This window comes from Manacus vitellinus, unplaced genomic scaffold (assembly GCF_001715985.3).
Source record: "Manacus vitellinus isolate BGI_N305 unplaced genomic scaffold, ASM171598v3 scaffold_26_pilon, whole genome shotgun sequence".
NCBI lineage: Eukaryota > Metazoa > Chordata > Aves > Passeriformes > Pipridae > Manacus > Manacus vitellinus.
This window is the reverse complement of record NW_021939960.1, coordinates 174,889-197,226: the sequence shown is the minus strand read 5'-3', so window position 1 is coordinate 197,226 and position 22,338 is coordinate 174,889. Positions and strand designations below refer to the sequence as shown.

The window sequence follows — 22,338 nt, the reverse complement described above, 5'->3', positions numbered from 1 at the left end:
ATCACTGTCAGAATAACTGGTTGGCAGGCTACAGGAAATAACACAGTACCAAAGGGTAGTGTTTTTCTTGTTAATAGCTACTTTAATTCAGAGACTGAAGGACAAAAAGGAGCAAATGAAGCAAGGGTAGAAAAGGGTTGCACCCCTCCATAGCTGTGCCACCTCAGACTGAAGGCACGTGGGATGGAGCAGCTGACGTGGAGCAAGGCATTGAATTGCCACTCTTGCACCTATTCTTTGGAGGTAACAGATCCACCATGTCCAAAAAGGCTATCCAAAATCATGAATCAACCCCAAGTCCTGCCTGATCAACCCACAAGCGTCACTGTTGCACTGAGATGAAGAAAAGGCACCGGGTGCATATGAGCAAGAGCAAAGGTACAACAAGGAGAGGGTCCAACAACCAACTCAGCTTCTTTTCCCTTTTTAACAACACAAATATTTTTAAGAAGAATGCTCTGTGCATTGCCAGCACAGTGTTTCAGACCCTCACAAGAGTCACACAGAAGCCCCAGACACTGAGGTGATGCTGCACCATGACAGCCCTGATACCACTCACCCTGTTTATTTCTTTAAGAGCCACTTTTTTTAATTTAACAGTGAAGCCACAGAATCCAGGCTACAGATCCTTAACACCACGGTTTTTTTTTTTTCATTTGGTTTTCCTTTTAACTTATGATCCTGTTAAATTTGTTTGAGCCAATGTTTGTCTATGTCCATGAAGGTTTGTCACATTTATTCCAACAGTACAGAGCCCTCTCTCCCAGGATACTGCAATGGGAGAAGGTTTGATGGATTGCCTGACACCCACATTTAGAATTCACATTAACTATTGAATGTGCATATGCTTGTTTTATAGCCAAGCTGGTTTCAGTGATGCAAACTGAGACAGGAGAGCAGCATCTTTATTTTCTCTTCCTTAGAGATATCAAAATAAAAGCCTGAATTCTACCACACGGAAAATAAGAAATAAAATAATGGGAAATTTGAAGAAAAGTACTCTATATAGCTTACCCTAAAAAATTGTAAATTAAATTGTAAGTAAGATCCTTCTCACAATCTGCCTCCAGCCCTCCTATGAACCTGCACACAGAGGATTTTGGAAAAAATTCAACCAAAACCCACTAAAGTCTACGAAAGCTTTACATAATATAAATTCTACTAGAATTTACAAGAACTAAAAGGATAACTGCCATAAACCCTGATATTGAGACTCACACACTGCAGCACTGCTTTCTTTTGGCTATAAGGGTCAGTATTTCCTGGCCAGACACCTCCTGTAATCCCATAATTAAACATTCAGGCATCCAAGAAACAACTCCACAGGCAGTTCCCAAGTTCATAAAGTTTTCTGGGTTCAAACAGGTGCCAGTATGTTCCTGAGAACTGAGCTACTGACTTCACATGTTCAAAATGTCACCCTCAGAACCTCCAAGAGCACCTTTAATCAGAAGCTCTGAAAACTAATCTACAAGACATAATAAACTGCATTTCACAACCACCCAGGATGTACAGACAGGACTTAGTGCACTGTTTTTCTCTGTCTATTTAAGAACTGCTTCCAAACCCATTAAAAGCAATTAAAGGTTGCTCCTATTTTCATTTCACTCTGGAACAGCTTCATGCAGAATACAACATGCTGAAGTGAAGGTTTGCTTTCAATGAACAGTTTTATGCTGAGAAGAGGCAAAAAAGGAGATTGTTCTATGATGTCATCTTCTAGAATATGCTTGGCTACTTCAAAGACTCAAAAACTTGTCCATTATGAATACTGGGCTGCAGTGTTATCAATCAGCTTGCTCACATCTGCAAAGCATTCACAAAAATAAAGCCTCTAATAGTGATGCTACTTGAGGAAATAGTCTTTCATATTGCAAAGTTATTCACACCAGAGCCTTCATTTCGCAGTTATTTTTGCGTGTTCTTATAACATTCATTTAAATTAAACAACTCTTACACTGCATTCACTGAAGTTGAAGAATACCAAAAAAATGCTCAGCCAAATTTGTAAAAAATGGCAGAGAAAGAAGAGATGGTAATTACTGCCATTGCTATGAAAAAAAGCTGCTGAGATAGAGCCAATAATAATGAAATCCATTTAATAATCAAGAAGAGTCTCTTCACATTTTCTTCCACTCTCACGTTCAGCTCAATACTCCAGATTTACTTCCAAGTAAATCCAAGAAACAAAAGGTTGTGATTTCACACTTGGGCAGCACTGTTTGGAGTCAGAGTTCTCACAGGGGCATTCTTGTGTCGCTAAAATTTTGAGCTTTGTTAAATTTCTCTAGTGATTGAAATGGGCCCCAGAAAAAGGAAGGCAGTTTAATGGCTGTGTGCTCCCTGTAGGGAAGGGGGAGATGGTCCCTTGTCCTCCCCAGCCAGGAGCAGTGACTGTGATGAGATCCCTGTGGGACAGGCAGTGGCATCTACTGAAGGTGCTGTGCACTGTCAAGCTTAAAAAAAACAAACAGCAAAACCAAACAAAATATTTGTTTTTGCAGCAAAGCATCCTGCCAGTGTCACTATATCAAATGCTCTCTTTGGCCAGAATACTTTGTCTGAAGTTTCTTTGCAGTCTTAATGCAGCATCCCATACAATTCCCACCACTGGCTAAGAAATGAGAACTGTGTTAGAAGGTAGTGGGGTTTTTTTTGTTTGTTTGTGGATTGTTTGGGGGTTTGGTTTAGTTTTGGGAGTTTTTTGGTGGTGGTGGTTGGATGATTTATTTTTTTTTTTTGGTAAAAGAAGTGACAATGTAATGTCAAATGTAATGTCCCATGGCCTCAGACCCTGGGTGGGCAGACTTTTATCCTGACAGACCCCTGAGGTCCAATACATCATTATCCCACCATTCCAGGTACATAAACACTGGCATGGAGAATGTGCAATGAGTGACTTGCCTGGTATCACAATATCAGTTACATGCAAACAAATCTCCACTTTCTTGTCCACTGTTCCTACATCCACCCACCAGCCAATAAGACCTGTCCAGTGGAGTCTGGAGTACCCAGTCTGAGCACATGTGACTCCTGCAAAGTCTTTCAAAAAGGGAAAAATAAGAGAAAAATGTTACTCCTGATGTGTCACTTGAGATGTGACCTGCAGGGATGAGGGAGGAGCAGACAGTGCTGGGAAAGAGGAGCTCTGGAGACTCTCTGGCATAAAATTGCACCACACAAAAGATGCAAGATTGTCAAACTCCCATGAACCAGTAACAATGCTGTGCCAGTAAGGAGGTATAATTACAGTTTAAATAATGGAGCTCTGAGCAACCTGGGCTAGTGGAAGGTGTCCCTGCCCAGGTAAGGGGGTTGGAATGAGATGAACTTTAAGGTCTCTTCCAACCCAAACCATTCTGTGATTCTATAAGTGCACATCTAAACATCTGTATGTGTACCTACACATAAATACATCTACTAAAATCAGTGCTTCCAACCTCATAATGTTCCATCCAACATGACTCTGCTCTGAGTGAAGAGGCCACGTCTTTCCAAGGAAGGACAGCTAGGGAAAGGCAACTAAAAATGTAAATATTCCCACAGACCATCTAGACCATCACCACAGCACCTGTCCACAGCCCACAGAAATGTGGTAACACACACAAAACCTAAGCAGTTGTCAAAAAGACAACTGTGTTCAGTCAGTAGTCACTGAACATAAAGAAGGATTTGTGTACTTAAATGGTCATTTTTCCCAGTTGTATCATTTGGCCTAATAAAAGATGCTGTCCATACAAAATTACTTCCTCTCCATCCCACACCACCACCAAACTGCTGCTGCATCTGTTTACTTGTATCAGACGTGCATCATTCTCTTAAATGCTTTAAATTCTCTGTTTAATCTTCTGGGAAATAAAAATTAGAAAAAAATAATATAAAGAACCAGAGGGCATTTGAAAGCTCTGTGTTCCATTATCTCAACCATCTCCATAAGCCTGACCTGGCTTGCAACCCAGATTAGACATAATAGCTGCTCCCCAGTGGAACTGGCCCAGTCTCTGTCTCTCCAGTTCAATGCTATCTCGTGCTGGCAGATTAAAGATAATGAGTGCAGACAGATACAGCTTTCCCTGCAACAGCAGCTAATGTTAGTGGCTTTGGAGGTGTTTTTTCCCTCCTGAGCCACCTGCCATCTGTTTAATCTACAAGAAAAAAAACGACCCAACCTCTTTTTTTGTTGATGTCGCTTCGCATTAAACAGGCATCGCTGACTGAGGCCTTGTCTCATCCTCAGCGAGTGCTGGTTTAACACCAGGAGGATGTTTCAAGGACAAGAAGAGCCAAAGTGGTTCTTGAACAACCTGCAGGATGAGAAGGACAGACCCTTTCTGGGACTGTCCAGCACTTTCTGCCACATCCTTCATAAAAGCTGTGGCTTGGACAGGAGGATGGGTGCATTTGCACATATTCTCAGTCTGAATTAATTTGGGTATTCCAATGGCTTCCATGAAATTAGGTCCATTTGGATGCAGAGATAATCTAGTTGGGAATTCAAAGCTTCCTCTGCCTTTTCCACAACCACAGCTACAAGACTGTGCAGGGAAAACCCCCACAGAAGAATGTGATGTCTTTCTTAAAAGAGAACACTTCAAAAATCTTTTTGTTGGTGTCACGTCTGTTTGATTTTTTTTTTTAAATTAAAAAGCTAAGAAAAACACAAGAAAGAAAGAGGGAACCTGCTCTGCTTCCAACCTTCAGATAAACTTCATTACCACACAAGGCCCATACAGTCAGGCAACTCCTCACAGTCTGTCATGGATGTGCAGTGATGATGAGCTCTCCTGGGGAAGGGTAACACAGACCTGCAGCACCTGAAGCTGCAGGAGTGTATCCACCAGCTTCTTTCCACCTTTTCTGGACACTTTTTCCTTCTCAGAAAGTGCTTCTGACACCAGAGAGAGCTCGGAAATGGTACCTTCACTACAAACACCAAGGGAAAATGAGGATGGAGAAAGGGGCATGGGAAAGTCCCAAGGACAAGGATTCTCTGCAGCAATTCAAAGCTGGTCTGTCATCATCCCATCACACCTCTTACCCCCTCCAGAGAAAGAATGGGTCAGACTTGAACGTTGGGAGATTGTATCTGATGATCCTGCAGTTCACCAAGTCCCTTCAAAACTAAGCAGACTGTTTTACACAAGAGAAAACATTACACGTAGGATATGTGCTTTGGCACAAAAAACCCCTCAACCTGCATCAACATCAGCTCCTGCAGTTCCTTAGGGATCTGTCAAGGTGGGTGAAAAGGGAAGTCAGCACTGCCTCCTCCTTTGTGTAATATAATACTCCACCTTCTGCCTCTCTCCTCGCCTCCCTCTTTTGCACCACGACTCCTTTGAATTACACCAGTATTTCCCCTTCTTTTTGCACAGGAAGTAAATCCTTCACCATTCCCAGGTCTGCCTCTTGCTTTGGAAAAGCGCTTGTGCAAGGAAAACTGAAGTTACAGAGAGGCAGAATAACATCATGGCTGCAGAGGTTCATTCCTGAGGATTGTCTGGCTGCATTTATGATAATCCCTTCATTCCATCTGCAGCCCACGCCCTGGTGCAACAACCTCCTTTTCTAGTTCCAAGAAATTATGCATTCATTATGGAGGAAATTAACACCTCAAAGCAAACTATAATTAGGAATTCTTCAATTCAGTTTATGCTTTTTCAATTAGCCCCTCTATAATTTTAATCACGAGAGCATTAACATGTTTCCGGAATTTATATACCTGTGGTATAATTAAATCCTGAAATGCCTTAGTCTGCAACAACAAAGCAGAGCTTAGTCATCTTCCCTTCTAGTGACTTTTTGTGTTATTACAGACACACCAAAGGGCACCTGGGAGTGTAAACAACACCACATGCAGCAGAGAGGAGCCCACTTGTCCTCTGAACTCATCGTCCTCGCTCCTGGTGGAGGGACTGCTGGCTGGGGGGTGGCCTTTTGCCAGGGACTTGTGCTCAGACTCATCCCATCTCATTTTAAGTCCCTTAAGGAGCTGTTTCAATTAGGTAAATCACCCTTGGTGCTCCACCAGAAGAGCCAAGGTGCTTCCTGGGGGCTGCTCCAACCCCAAGCAGCTCTGGCCAGGCTCAGCCTGTCCCACTGAAGGGTCTCAGCCAAGGGTTGAGAGTTTCTCATTTTTGGAATCTTTTACATTGTTTGTTATTATCCTTCCATTCAGTGACAGCAAGGAAGGGGCACACTGGCTCTGGGAGCTGTGAAGAAAAGGAATGTCTTGGGGAAAAAACCCTCAAACTGGCAACTGTGGGTATTTTCTCCTGCTCCCTCATCTTACTGGTTGACAGCTTGATGTGAGAAAATGACCATCAATTTGTGAGTCTCAGCTTAAAGTTCAGACTTCATTAACCTTTTGATTGCTGGAATTAAATCTGACAGTTTACATGGTCAGCACAAAAGATTTATGCAAAAATATTCCTTCCCCCACTCAAGTATCCTCCAGCCACACATAAGAAGTGTTAGCAAAAAGCCTCACTCTAGTACTAATAAAATGCTGCTTGACACAAAAGAATTGGCTGCATGTGTAATTTGATTGTTAAAGTATTATCATGAAAACATACTCAAATTTTATGGCTTTCCTCTCCCATTTCTGTCCACTGCCAAAGCTCTCTGTGGAATGGTCACAGACACAGCAGGTCACCCAGGCTCCCACATCAGCTGTGCTTCTGATGGCTGATAAATGGCCAAAGGCAGTTCTGTGACTTTTTAAGGGACACAGTTCTCAGATGAACAGTTTTCTGTTCCAGTAAGAAAATGCATTTCCTGTACTAGATGAAACAACTGACCCCAAATGCCCTTTATCCTCACTTTTTAGGACTAACACCTGGCTCTTTGGGGGAACTAAGAAAACCTTGGAACCCCCATTCCATAAATGATGCTTTCATACATGAAAGACTACAAATATTCCTTCCTGAAACTTATGGTTGTCAATCTGCATCCTGATGCATCCCTGTATCTCCTGACACAACAGGTAAAGCACTTCTAATATTCAGAATAATTTCAAGTCCTACTGAAGCCATTATGGATGATCCCTGGAAGTGTCCAAGGCCAGGTTGGACAGGGCTTGGAGCAACTTGGGATGGTGGAAGGTGTCTCTGCCACTGGCAGGGGGTTGAAATGAGATGGTGTTTAAGGTCCCTTCCAACCCAAACCATTCTAGGACTGCATTTAATACCACAACTTGACAGCTCCAGCTGAAATGGAAGTGCAGGCTCAGGACTGCAGGGCTCTGGCCAAACTAACCAGAGTTTGGGCACATCAACGAGGTCAAACCTGTGAGTGCTTCTGTGCAACCCTATTCTGTTCTTTTTTTGGTGTAACAAACATCATGCTGGTCCTCACAGCTGCCATTATTCCACCCAAATTCTCATTTTCATTCTTTCTCATTTTTGTTCTCTCACATTTGCACACGGTTAAAGAAAAAGCAGATCTGGTTTATCTCTAAGAAGAAAGAAACCCTCTCATTTACCTTCAAACCCTGAGCTAAATTGAAGGCAGAATGCCAGGCAAGAGAAACCCAGCTTGAATGATTTCAGAACAATATCCCTGAGGTATATTATGGGAGATGTTAATTAATACAGATAATTAGGCTTATAATATCAGAAGCCTAGATTGATAATCTCATTCCTCATTAAATGCAACAAAATTAAAAAGATCTAATGTGACGACTATTTTGCCCTGTATTCAATCAACCCACTCATGTGATGCAGACATCTGAATGTGAGCTTAGAAAAGGCAGGCCAGAAATTTGATTTTCCAGGTACTAAGAAGATGCCTATCAAGGCAATCCAACTTTCAGAATCAGGCAAGATAATTTCAGCATTAAACCCCTTTTTATTGTTTTGCTTGCTCCTTGACTCCAGTCTTTATTTTGGAACACAAGGTACGCTGCATGGGAGTTTTAAGAACAAGCAATTGCCACCCTTTTCGTGGCATTAATGAATTAATTATCAGCACAAATGCCTGAGGTGAGCTCATGTGATTCCACTGAGAGGCTGCAAGGCAGTGAGCTGAACAGCACTGCTCCCTGTACAGTGATGGAGATCTATACACCAAAGCCACCAGCTCCAAAACAGAACAAAAACCTCAACAAATATTGTGAATTTAGAGTTTTTCCCCACGGAATTGAGGTCACTAGGCCTGCAAACCACTCTTTTGTAAGGATGGAAAGAACTACTGGGCAGGAAAAGCAAAATCAGACTAAGGATGCCAGTGAGAGGGATGCAGGAAAAGTCACTGAGGATGAAAAGATGATGCCCAAAATCACAAAAAAAAAAAAGAAAGAAAGAAGGAGTTATCTGGAGATTAAATTTATAGCCTGTGGCTCCACACGCTCTCAGTTTCTGCTTTGTTGTTGATGGAAATGAAAGGCAAGTGTTAGCTGGTCAAAATCTCAGTTCTCCAACATAAAATGGAAGCAAAACCACTGCCTTCCATCACAGGAAATTTTCATTTGTTACTGAATGTAGGAATACTTAGGTACAAACACATCCCACAAGATTGTTTCCTGGGAGAATAGCTTGAGCATAAAACCAGAAAAAAACATTGTTCTTATGTGTTCTGTTAAATAACACTACAGATGTTTTCTCTTGATATGTTCAACATCATGGACACCAAAAATTACCTTTATTTCATGCTTAGAAGACCAAGACTCAGATGTTGATACTTAAGAGTACATGAGGCTCAGTCCATATAAATTAATTTCTCCTCCTGGCTGAGTGTTGATATGAAAATATTTATTTGACCTTTGCCCAGTACTTCTAAATATATTTTAAATCTTCAATCTCCATTCTCTTATTTGGATTTACTCCATTCCTTTCAGATGTACATTAATAAAATAAGCCATCCTTCCTCACAAAAACGATTGCAAGTATCTGACCATTGCATGCATTCACAATAAATGATCCTACCTGAATATATTTCTCCAGGATCACTTACACATGATACTTACACTGCAAATATATATATAAATATCAAATATATATATTCTACCCCACCCCAAAAAATATATCTGCAAAAAGGCAAGAGCAAAGGTCAAACAAGATTGTTCCAATTATACTGTTTTATAATTATACTGTATATAATATATATATAGTATATATAATATACAATCATACTGTAATATAATTCCAATTATATTACACAGTGCAGGGATCAGGTGCCTAAAGACTGTCCTGTACCTGGGTGCTGGCAGCACACAAAAGAACACCACAGATTATTTACTGACACATCTCTGAGAACTGCAGGAAAATAAAGAGAATAAATCCATCTTCTTCCAATAAAAAAGTTCTCTGCTGTCTGAAACCCCCCAAAACATAATTGCAGGTTGTTCTCTAACATCCTCCTACAGTGTCCTACAGCTCCAGCACTCAGAACAGGGTATGGGCATGGCAATCACACCTGTGGGCAGTATTTATGCCAACTCTGAAATCCTCTAAACTGATACCTGCTCTGGAAATTTGATTTTCTCCATAATACAGTATAGGTAGACTGACAGAAGCAACGGTGTGTTAATAAACCAGATGGACTTTCAAATATCCAACACCCAAAAACCAGCCCAGTGGAGGAGTTGTGTGGATAAAACCCCTCACAGTGGTATTTCCAAGCAGTGAGTGGGATATAAAGCCTCAAACAGAGGTCTAAAGATGTCATATGTGAATAATCTATGCAGGACTGACTCAGCCCTCCTGACAATAACACATTCAAAGGCAGAAATATCCTCAAAATCACATTGGAGATTTTCAGGAAAGAGCTGAGGAGTAAAGACTGAGAACACTTGCAATTCTTCCTTGCTCTTGTGAATGCATTATAGATGAATGTCAGCCCTCAGCATATCAATCACAGCACCATTCATGGGGTTTAGATTGATATAAGAACACCTAAAAGTTATTTTTAAAGGGCAATGTGGAGTCAAGCTCTGCAGGTTATACCATGAAAAGTAAAGGCACCAATGCAGTGCCTGTGCCACAAGGGAGAACATTTCTGCTTGCTGAGGCTTCTTTTGGCAATAGGACAAAATAGATCAAAGATTATCTAAGTTTATATTAATGCTATTAGTTCATATGAAAGTGTCTTCACTGTTACCCATAGATCATTAACAATGCCCAGTTCATGGTCGTTACTTTTATAAACAACCACAGTTAAATTATTTATCCAGAGCACTGGGGAACATCAGAAATGTCTTAATGCTCAAAGTGACTTTGGAGTTGGTGTGTCTGCTTTTCAAATGAATGATAAAAACAACGAATCTTATTTTTAATATCCCACAGTATTACTCTAAAAACGTTCTTGCAGACCATGCTCCATCTCTGTGCTACAGCAGAAGGAAATAACTCAAGAAAAAGTTACTTAACTATCTTATAGATGGATAGTACCTTGGAGTCACACCCCTACATCACTCCAACTCACCAGCCCCACAACAGAGATTGCTCAGACATTGCCCTAAATCTCTGCTTGTCCTAATGCCTTCAGTACCTGAGCACAGGATGGCATCACATCCTTGAGGGGCTCTAAGCCACTTAAGTTTGTGGCAGACTTTTAAAGCACATATTTTTTATCACATTTAATAGACGTGACTGGAAAATACCATGCTTGTGAAAGAGAAATAAACCATGTACAACCAAAAGGCAGAACAACTGACCAGACAAAAACAAAGATATATTTGAGTTCAGTTTGAATACAACTAAAAACATTGAAGAGGATAAACCACCACCTCCCTCTTGTGTAATTAAGAGTGTCCCAAGGAGTTCATAGTATGTTATTCATGTGTTATTCCTGTAATGTGCTGGGTGCTGTTGACATTCCCTACTCTGAGGGAATGTTACCTGCTTCTGCACAGGTATTTTGAGAGAATCTCACAAATGGGAGTGTGCAGAACAGACTGGAAGAAAAGGGAACAGATTGGGAAAATAAAGGTTGGAATAACTGGATTTGTCAAGGCCACACTAGGAACAGTCTGGATGGTTACACAGAGGAAGGTACTCCAGCATTCTCAGGTTGTCATATTTAATAAAAAGCTAAAATTCCCCCTCCCCTTTACTCCCCCTGCCTGTCCTGGTTTCCATTCACACATCTGTAAGTCAATAAAATGGACTCATAATAGGAAATAATTTTATCACTTAGATGTGGCATGTAAATATTGCCCTCTCTGCAAACATGTGTATAATGGGCTACGATGCAATTAAAGAAACCTGAGTGAAAATTTATAAAAAATCTCTACCAATTTTATATACAGATGCATTTGCTGGCAAAGGCATTATTCACTGAATGCAGTTAAACTGCAGTAAATCGACTTTGAGAAAAATCACAAGACTTTTCAATAAAAAGACAAAATAGCAACACTGTTAAGACAGCAGGTGGTAAAACGAGATACAGGAATGTTCCCCCATATAAAGAAATAAAACAAAACAGAGCTGTGTGATTTTACTGCTCTTTTCCAGCAGAAAAACATCCCTAAAGGACTCAGAAAATAGGCTCCTAAATTTGCTCATATGGAGTAGCAGAGATTGAAAGGGAAACTTTGAAATACATTCCTCAGAAAAGCTAGAGAATGGATGGTGCAAGTCTTAAAGAGCAGACTTTTTTCCTGAGCCTGTCAATGCAATCTGGGGGAAAGCTGTGACACAGGCTGGACCACCAAGCCATGTAGGATATTTCATTAAATCCAGCAGTTTACCTCTGAGCAATCTGCTCCTGAATACATCCTTCAAAAGCACTAAGAACCTGTCAGTGAGGCACAGAAGTCCTGGTCACTTGGAAAGAAGGAACTAGAGGTTTTTTAAAATACCAGGCATGGAAAAAGCTTCCAAGGTCTCTTGTGAAAACTGGAGGTAAAAGCCTGAAGATCCCACAGGGAGGTCATGGATACCTGCTGGATACCACTGCAAAGTAGGACCCACTGCTTTTCTAAGTGATTCCAGTTGCTGCTCTCAGTTGAGGAACCTGGCAGGAGGAGTGGCAGGATGAGGGGAAGGATGAATGGCCAACTGGCACTTCTGCCAGTGACAGATAAGGCAGTGCCAGCTCAGAAGGGAACTTTGCTCATCTGTGCTGGTGCCTTTTCTCCATGTACAAACCCACCCCGATGGAAGAGAGTGACAAAGCACAGACCTCTAAGCCATGTTCCACAGTCAGGGAGTGTCCCAGTCCAGCATCTCATCATTAAGAGCAGGGTCCAGCTCAGAGTCAGCCAGAAGAAATGTTTTTTTCTATTCCCCAGGTTCCTGGGCAGCTCCCTGCCCCCAGATGACCAGGGAAGTGACTGCACCCCTGTACTGGGCACTGCTGAGGCTGTACCTTGAGTGCTGTGTCCAGTTCTGGGCCCCTCACTGTGAGAAAGACATTGAGGGGCTGGGGAGAGTCCAGAGAAGGGAATGGAGTTGGGGAAGGGGTTGGAGCACCAGAAGCTGCTGAGGGAGCTGGGGGGACTCACCCTGGAGAAAAGGAGGCTCAGGGGGGACCTTCTGGCTCTGCAATTCCCTGACAGGAGAGGGGAGCCAGATGGTGGTCATGCTCTGCTCCCAGGACACAGGGATAGACAAGAGGAAATGGTCTCAAGCTGCACCAGGGGAGGCTCAAGTTGGATATCAGGAAGAATTTCTTCATGGAAAGGGTTGTCAAGCACTGGAACAGGCTGCCCAGGGAGGCTGTGGAGTCCCCATCCCTGAAAGTGTCCAACAACTGGACATGGCACTCAGTGCTCTGGTCTAGTCTACAAGGTGGTGAAGGGTCAAAGCTTTCCCAACTTAAATGATTCTGTGGTTGTGTAATTCTGTAAATTCCCTGCTCTGTCAGCAGGACCTGCTTGCCTACACTAGCAAAGCCTCACTAAATCAGAACTCCTTTTCTCTGCACCAGATTCATTCCTTCACTGTACCACCAGCCCAGCAGCAACAGCTGGATTATGTGTGTGAGAAGTGAGGTCAGACCCAGAAACTGCACAAATGCATCTGCAAGCATTGAAGACAGTTCAGGCATTCCTACAGTACTTACAGACAGGCCTTGTTCACCATGGAAGAGAGGACAGGATGAAGACCTGGAGCCTCCTCCACCTTCCCACAGCACCACTCAGTACCCAGCCCCACGTCCTGCTGTGCTCCAGCCCTGCAGAGGCATCTGAAGTGCTGCTGAGAGGGTAATAACCCTGCACAGTGCCAGCAGCAGTCCTTCCTGGAGGTTAACAGCAGGAGGCAAGGAGGCTGAGGCGTTTATAAAAGGAGACTGTGAAAGGCAGAATCAACAGCCGAGTTGGCCTTTTAGTCAGCGCTGGCTTTCAGCAGCTCCATTATCAGAGGAGGATGAGAGAGGCGTGAGGGAAGCCTGGGGAGGAAGGAAAGGGGGGGAGCTGTGAAGAGAGAAGACAAAACACCCACCTGACAGGTGCTCCCCGGGACTGAGCAGGCTTCAGCATCACGGTGATGGTGGTGTCGGTCTCGTTGAGGGGCGAGTCCGTGTCGTACTCCGGCATCGACGGCGCTGCAGCAGAGCAGGGACATGTTAGGAACACACCACTCACTCACTCAGGTTAACACTTCCTGCAGACCATTTCACATTCCTCAAATGAAATATCAAAATACTCCCCAGTGTTACGACCAGAGTTATCAAAACTGCTTAAATATTTGGACGCTCTTTTTCTCTTCAAATTAAACGGGAATTGGCCCCCCCGGATCTTCAAGCTGGCTTTGAAAATCTTCAAGGTGGCTTTGAAGTTTTAAGATTTAGTAATGCTTTGAGGTGGGACCATTCCTTCCATTTTATAGGGGAAGAAAGAAAAATGGACATGATAAAGAAAACCCACTCAAGAGGAGTGAGTCAGTGGCAGAGTTGAGGAAAGCACCCAGGAATCCTGAATCTTTTCTGGTCAGTGGATTAGCCTTCTCCCATCTTAAGAGTTGTTAATACAGAGACTTAAGCTGTGCCCCCTTGATTAGCTGGAGGGTCTGTTATAGAGCACAAAAGATGAAAAGAGAGCAGCACAAATTAGCCAGGTTATTTTTGCACCCAAACCCGTGACATTTTACCCCAGTGCTTTAGTGATGCTGACTCAACAGGCAGCTGCACAGATTCCAGGGCTGCCCTCAGGCAGTTCCCAGCCATGGCATCCCCATCCCTTCCCTGACATGTTTTCCAAAGCAATACAGAAACCCAAGGAATATTCACACTCAGTCAAACTTTAGTTTCTACTGCTTTGTTGTCTTCTCTTAGGATCATTCCATGAAAGTAGAAATTTTCCTTAGGAAACATATTTTACTTATTACTTTTTCCTTCCTGTTTGGGACAAATTCATCTATTTGGGACAAATTTTACTGTTTAAGAACTGAAGAGATCACGAGGTCAGAGCAGTATCAAGTCTGTTCCAAAGACGCAAGTTTGGTTCAAGTATCTTTAAAGTACAAAGCAAACAGAAGAATTCACACAAATAGTTCACCTGTAACTCACAAGGGCAGGCTGCACTGTGGGGGATCCCATATTTAATCCTCTCATGGTGATTTCCACTGTAATCCTGTTTACAATCAGGATTTTTATCTAAATGCCTGAAAACTGTCAAGAATGGGGCTGCTATTATCAGCTCAGCTACTGACTTCCCTGTCAATAAGCCAGGGAAGAACGAATGCCAACTCCTTCAGGAGGATTTCTCTGAAATAAGGTGCTCTGCATCAAGGGGAAGCAGTGAGACATTTAAAGAAGACACATATCACCAGTGGTCTTCTATACTAGAGATCACCACAGATGCTGGAGATCACAGACTGATTTGGGTTGGAAGGGAACTCAAAGATCCTTTTGTTCCAACCCCCTGCCATGGGCAGGGACACCTTCCACCAGCCCAGGTTGCTCCAAGCCCTGTCCAACCTGGCCTGGGACATTCCCAGGGATGGGGCAGCCACTGCCTGGAGGTGGCAAGGCCAGTTTGGACACCACAACAAGGCTGGGCTCTGCCTTTGCAGCCTCCACCATTCTGCTCTGAAGCTTCTGCCCCAAGTGCAGCACTGCACTGGTGCCACTGAATTGTTTCTGGATTAGCTGTTGGCTACCTTGGACACCTCTCAGACCTGTTCAGTCACCCACTGTGTGATCACTGCACCTGCCACAGACAATAATAATCTTACTGTCAGACACTGTATAGCTGAAAAGTAAATGGAAGAAATAGGTCTTGCCAGGCCCAGCTAAGGGCATGGAGAATAAATAATCCAGTGATCCTGGTCTGTGCTAGTCACAGGACAGCAGAATAAGATACAGTAGTTTTCTTGTGTGCTCCACACAAAACAGGTGTGTGGCACCTCACTCAACCCACAATTGGCAGAGATGTCCCTAAAATAGCAAGCCCTGCTCATCAGATGAATGAATGCCTGTTTTCCTGCCCAAAGAAAAGTCCTGAGAATTTCTGCTACTCAGTTGGGATTGAGATGAAAACAAATGTGTCCACCCATATAAACAAATATGCTCACATATTGCTACAGCACAGATGTCTTTTCGTTTTCAAACACGTACAGACTTACAAGGACATTCCAGTCAGTGCAAAAATCCTTCTTCTCCCAAATAACCTTGAGACTGCCTTTTAGAGCAACTTTAACAGTCATTTCCAAATCACTTGGAAAATGCAAATGTCACAAACTTGACCATGCAATGAGATAATCCAATGTCAGAGACCATCCTAACGCTTGCATGGAGTTTGCACCCAGCTATTGTGACCCAGGTATTCCAAAGGTGGCAGGAAAAAAAGACAATAAACCAAGTGTGCATACAGGTAGTAGTCATGCAGGCTTCCAACACAACTTGAGCACTCATGGAATAATAAAATTCAAAGGAAGAGAATCAGAGGGGAAAAGCACTACCACTGTTGAGCTATTTTACTTCTCTGGTCACAAAGGAATAGAGTGCATACAGTGCTGTCCCTTCACAGCAGGGCTGCAGAAACCCCAACAGTCCATGCAGCTCTTTGGACACTTAATGGCTTTACTTCAAGTTATTTAGGGCTTTTGGACTAAATGTTAGGGGTTCAAACCTTGCAGATGGCCAGCAGAAGAAGGGGATGCATTTTACTTCCTTCAAGTTTACCCTGTCACTTATTGCTCAGAATTTGCTTTTATTAACCAATTTTGAAAAAGGGCAGTGGAAAACACACACTGTTGTGCCCTCTTTCCTACAGCACTCAGCCCTAATTTTAAGCATTCCAAGTGTCCTGAATGTCCCAAATGTTTATTTTGGCTTTACTGAAAAAAAAAAACCAGTCAAGGTAGTTCAAAAAAATGTCAGCGCTTCTCTCTGTTAGAAAAGCTATTTTAGTGCAATCAACTAAATGTTAAAATTAAAATCAACATATATCTGCCCAATATCACCTCTACCATCCCTTTTCTGATAACCAGCCTAAGTCTCCTCTTTGTTTTTTCACATGTTCTCTTTGCAATGCCTCCTTATTTTAGTGCCTTTCATATTCTTGTCTGCCTACCTCAAGCCCTCCCTCTGCTCTTACTCATAAAAACCCCAATGAAAACAGCTTTCCTCCTTTATTTTTAGTCTCTCTGCACTATTAATTCCATTACTTCATTACATCCATCTTGGTGCATTCTGAAAATAAAAACCACATTACTGAAGGAGCTTCCCCATCCAGGCAGATAATGCTGACAATAATTATTATAGAGGTAGTTCATTTGTACAACTAATGATGATTCTCATTTAAAACACTCCACAAAAACATTTAAGATACCCACAAATTAACCACTGCATTTGTTACCAGATCAAACACAGGTTTAAAAATCTGCCCTATGAAATTGGGAGAGACACTGAGCTGAATATTCTTAATTGTTTTATGCACCAGCTTTAGATCTAAAGAACAAAGCACTGGAAAGTGGTTAATTTTTTATTTCTTCAAAGCAGTACCTGAAATTTTAGTTGCAATCCGAGTGGTGATGGGTGGCCCAAAGCCCTTGACTGTGCTGGCTTTGATGGTGAAGGAATATGTGGTCCCTGGGTATAATCCTACAAACAGGTGGTGGGTCTCATTCCTCAGCTTGAAGACTTTCCCCCTTTGGCTGGACAGGTCAGCACTGGGATCCAGGGACCCAACGGCCTTGTATGTAATCTGCAAATGAAGAACAAGGAAAGGAAGGTGATAAGGGGCCTATTTTTGCTCCCCTGTTTGCCAGCTCTTGAAATCAGATGTTGAAAACACAAGGGCAGGGATAATTTCAGTATCTCTGCTGAGCGGCTCTGTATTTGCATCCCAACGTGGCAATTTTACTTAGGGAAAAACTAATCTTTTCTCTCCACTCAAACCTCAGCATGGGCTGATCCACAACAAAAGATGCAATGAACTGCTTTTTTATTCCAAATCTCAGAACTTCTGTAGTCAAATCAGAGCACACAGCACGACCGGCACAATTACCAGGAGAATTTCCCACACAATCCCCCCCAGCATCTGAAAACCCCCGGTGCAAACATGGATACGTTTTCCTTTGGAAAATCATCTTTAGCACATTTTCTTTTGGCAAATCATCTTCTCATAAGGCAGCTGAAAACAATGGCAGCAACAAAGGCTTTGTAAGTCTTTTCCTGTGCTGAGAGAACACGCCGAAATGAAACTGTACATTTAAATGAAATAAATATCACCAAGTCTTTAGATAAAAGCCCTTCTTTTTGCCTTTATTGTAAGCCAGTCACTGACATCCTTTCCCTCCCCTCACTCTGAGCCTCGGAGTGCAGATTTACATGTGGTTTACACCTGAGAGAATAAGCCAGGAGGGTTCTGGACCTGGAGAGGTGTCAGGAATACACCTGTAGCTGGTGCCAGCACACCTGGAGAGGAATCCACACTGCAAACACGCCTTTGAAATCCTGCTCCAGCTCCATCATCCCACCCAAGGAAACCCTCTGGATATACAGACACTTGCAAGCAAAACTCATGACTTATTTACCAGCCAATTCCTTGCCTGCCTTCCAAATTCAATCCAAAGGCAGCTCAGTTTCAGTAGAGCTGTCAATATAATACACTGTGCTCTGCTGCTCTCCTAACCTTTCCTGATATTATGGGATCCTCACTTATTTGTAGTGAAACACTATGAATAAATCAATGTATGTTAATACACGAAGTCTTCAATTTTTTATGAAGGTCTCCACAAGAATCTAATTCCCAGCTTTGCTTGAAAGAGCCTTTGAAAATTTTTAAGTCGTTTGTCTCGTGACAGGAGGAAAATGTTGCATTTTCAGGAAAAATAAATAGCCAATGTTTAAAAAGGGGAGGTTTTAATAGTAACAGGATAAATAAGAGACTGATGGTGCCAGCACAGTCAGATGGTGAAGGAACTCAGAAGGATAAAGGACAGGCACATTCCCAACAGCACAAGAGGGACAGAACACTGAGCCCTTCAGGAGCCTTCAGCTGGACAGACATTACATACTCAGGAGGATGATTCAAATCCCAAAATTTGGCTACATGAGTCCAGATTCTGTGTAAAACGTAAACCAAGTCAACAGTACAAGTTCAAGTCTACAGGAAGCTATCAAAAAAGGCTTTCTATGTTTAATTTCCAGGTGTTCAGTGATATATAATTGCTGTGACAGACTGTGGGGAATCAAATAAGAACAGATCACTGTAAGAAATACAGTGACCAGTTCTTGCTCTCAGCAGAGTCAGCCTCGAGCTCTTCTCTGCCTCCCTCAAGAGGGGTTGAAGTGGGGAGGAAAGTGTACACAGACACTTGCAGGAGAGCCCATGGCCCACCTCTGTGATGACCCTTGTCATGACCACCATGAGCTGGGAGTCTCCACATGGCCATTTGTGACACATTTTTGTGGTTGAGGGACTGGATTTCTGTGGTTGCTGAGTGCTGATGGTCGAGCAGCAAAGCCCCGGGTGAAGCAGCTGAAGCAGCCCTGAACACAGAGCCCTCCACTTGGAAAAGGAGGCAAACCCTCTCCCAGCTCAGGGAAAATCACCATCATTTCTCTCTGCCAAGTGAGATACCTGCTGTTTCTTGGATATTAATGCTACCCTGAGTGTGGATTAACATCTGAGAGCTCTGTCTCAGTCTATCCCTCCACGGACCTCCCAGCTGAGCTGCAGCAGCTGCCACTTCAGCTGCATCCCAGCTGCCCTTGCCAGCAGCATCTCCTGCAGTGGGGGATGGCTGCTCCCTCCTGCCCTGGCACAATCCATGCTCTGCCAGCCTCAGGCTCCCCAGCCATCCCTGCAGCACTCCTCACAGTGTGCCACCATCACCTCCAGTCAGTGGTACTTCCTCACTGGAGTATCTGAGCTACACTGTATGGATCTGTGTGAATCCACGTCCCTGTGCCAGGAGAGTTCTCCTATAGAAATAAAGATGCTGCAATACATCACTTATATGTTCTTTTTCACGTGTAAGTGTATCCTGCACCAAATTATAACCAGCTGAAAGGAAGACACTAAGGAATTGCCGCTCCTCTTAACTGATTTAAACTAAATTTTCTGAAGCAAGGGAAACTGCGGGGAACTAGAGAGTGAAAAATTTTCAGGAAGAAACCACGGAAATTTCAAACTTTGGAGTCATTTATAAAAGCACAAAAACATGTCTGGAGAAGAAATACTTTCCTGGAACAAGAAGGATGCTGGAAAAAAAAACACCTGCTTTTGTGGTTCCTATGCTGAGTATTTATCTTAATTTCTTGTTCCAAGTGTCAAAGCATTTCATTACAAAACAAACAAGAGATTCTAATCAAAAAAAATGAGATGACTCAATCGCTAGAAAGCAGCTGTTCTAAATTATAATAAAAAAATCTATTTTAAAGACAAGTCATGTCATCTAATACTTGTGCTTTCTGGGGAAAAAAGAAAAAGAAACAATATTAATAATTTAAATGTTTAAAAACCTACAAAGAAAACAAACAGGAAAATACTCAGAAATATATTTGAGAATATAATTCTGACTGGAAATATTGAAAATATTTATTTGCACTCTGATGTAGAATAAATGCAAATACAAAGATGAGGAAATTTCTCACAGGATTGAAACTCTATGTTTTTTAACCACCCTCCTGTTATCTCCTGCACACCAGGCACTGCCTTAAGTGGAAAGTTGCCTTTCCTCTACAAACTGGAATGTCTGTCCCATGTTTACATATGGAATGGAGAGTTTACATATTGGCTCCAGCAGAACTTGATGATCCCAAGGAAAGCTTTTAGTGGCCAACACTACAATGGTTCCAAACACAGCAAAACCAGGCAAAGAAATACACATTAATAAATGCTAAATCTTCCTGGGAATCTCCTTCATGGAGTTAATGAAACACTTCTCAAACTGAAGCAATGAGAGAAGCAAATCTGGAGAAATCAGCAAGTCAGATGGTGAAGGAACTCCGCAGGAAAAGGACAGGCACATTCCCACCAGCACAGGAGGGACAGAACACTGAGCCCAGGAGCCTCCCAGCTGGACAGGAATCACACACTCAGGAGGAGCACAGAGGATTCAAATCCTCTGCAAAATTTGGCTACATGAGTCTAAATTCTGTGTAAAGTGTAAACCAAGTCAACAGTACAAGTTCAAGTCTACAGGAAGTTATCAAAAAAGGTTTTATATGTTTAATTTCCAGGTGTTCAGTGATATATAATTGCTGTGATAGACTGTGGGGAATCAAATAAGAACAGATCACTGTAAGAAATGGGATTGTTAGTGAGTTCACTGCTGGATCTTAATTATTTATATCCTTTATAATCTATATAAATACGTGATACAGCATCCAAACTATGCCAGTGCCCTACTAACCAGAGGCATCCCCTCTTATTCCATCCTTCTTTCTGTTTTTCACCCATTTTAAACCTTGGAATATTAACTCCTTGAAATCACCGAGCTGTGTTAACCACCACAGGGATGTAGATATATAATATCTACAGCTCTTCTCTCCTTCACAGAGCCCAATTTAACACAATTTTCCAGGGAGATGGGAATGCTTTGCTAACTGTCATTGTCTGCAAAACTTCTCTTACAAGGGCTTATAAAACTTTAACAGGGAAGGGAGAGACCACAGCAGAGGAATTAACTAAACTAGGAAGCACAAGGTTATTTTCCACTGCAAATGTTTCTTCAGAAGAAAACACATAATTAAAAAAATAACAAAAATAATCCCCCTTTAACCCACTTGGATTTTTCCAAAAGCCCAGAGGATTTCTTGCAACCAGAGAAGTTTGGTGAATTTTACTCCTTCTTTGCACAGTGGGAGAAGAGAGGGCTTTGTCTTGTGCTTTTTGAAATAAAATTATCAGCAGGTGTGGTTGAAAATTAGAGGTTAAAAAGATCCCTATGCAAAAAGAGGGTTCATATTGTTAAAAATGTGGTAATTAAACAGTGAAATGGACCATCAAGCAATGTGATAAATTACACTTTGGTTTTAGGAGTTCCTCTGGAAGGACATATTATGGCACAATCACAAGGCCACAAGCTTAATACAAGAACAAACCGTGATAAAGATCTCATGACTTCACTGAAATGGCCCTTGTCCTCCACTACTAAAATCCTTTGGGACCCCTGGATGGCTGTTCAGATTCTCTTTAATCCTCTTAAATAAATAAATTAACAGGACAGAATATTCCACTGAAAGCACAGCCTTCCCATACATCTGATACATTCCAGTGAGCTTTCCCACTGAGGGGGAACAGAGCTGTCAGGATTTTGTGTGTTCAGAACCCTAAAACTGAGGGCAGCAAACTCCAGTGTCTCAGGACTGAGAGCTTGCCAGTCAAGGCAGAAAAAAAAAAAAAAAGCTCCTATATTTCTTCCCACAGCAGTTGATCCCAGTATGCAGAGCACTTCATCTTATATCTTTTGCCATATAGAATTAATCAACCCCAGCAAGCAGAATTTTGCTCTTTACAACCATATCCACCATCAACCATCAGGACTTTAAGCTTCCCCTCTGATTTTAGCAATTGCAGCCTGTTCCCATGCAAATGGTAAGAGCTGTTGTTAAATCACACACTACTTTGTGGATACATTATACAACCTTATATCTATTTTCCATTTTAGTGACAGCCTGCACAGCAGTTTGGGGAAGGCATTTAAAACCTATAAATCCATTACATTATTCCCCTACATTTCCACTGACGTTTTATGTTCCTGTCTTTATAAAACAGCCCATCCTGCCTCTCCACACCCTCACACAAACCCTAATACTTGGGGACACTTTGAAGATGACAAGTAGCTGCCACATCCATCCATCCATGTATCTATCTAAAATGGTATTTTCCCCCCTTTTTCACTTAGTAGTGACTCAAGACTGAAAAAAATCTCTTGCTGTGGATAAGAGAGGAGCCAGAAGGAGGAACATGACACAGCCACTGTTTGCAGGACTCTGCCA

General features: G+C 42.3%; 1 protein-coding gene across 6 annotated transcripts in view; it reads right to left on the bottom strand.

Moving 5' to 3' along the window:
* Positions 1-22,338, bottom strand: part of PTPRT (protein tyrosine phosphatase receptor type T) — a 272,419-nt gene that overhangs the window by 96,492 nt on the left and 153,589 nt on the right. For all 6 annotated transcript variants that reach the window (XM_018073978.3, XM_018073971.2, XM_018073972.2 and 3 more), the window contains exons 8-9: positions 16,891-17,092; positions 13,386-13,488 (exon numbers count right to left, since the gene is read on the bottom strand). In XM_018073978.3, the coding sequence (XP_017929467.1) occupies positions 13,386-13,488; positions 16,891-17,092 (305 nt within the window). The remainder of the gene's footprint in view (positions 1-13,385; positions 13,489-16,890; positions 17,093-22,338) is intronic.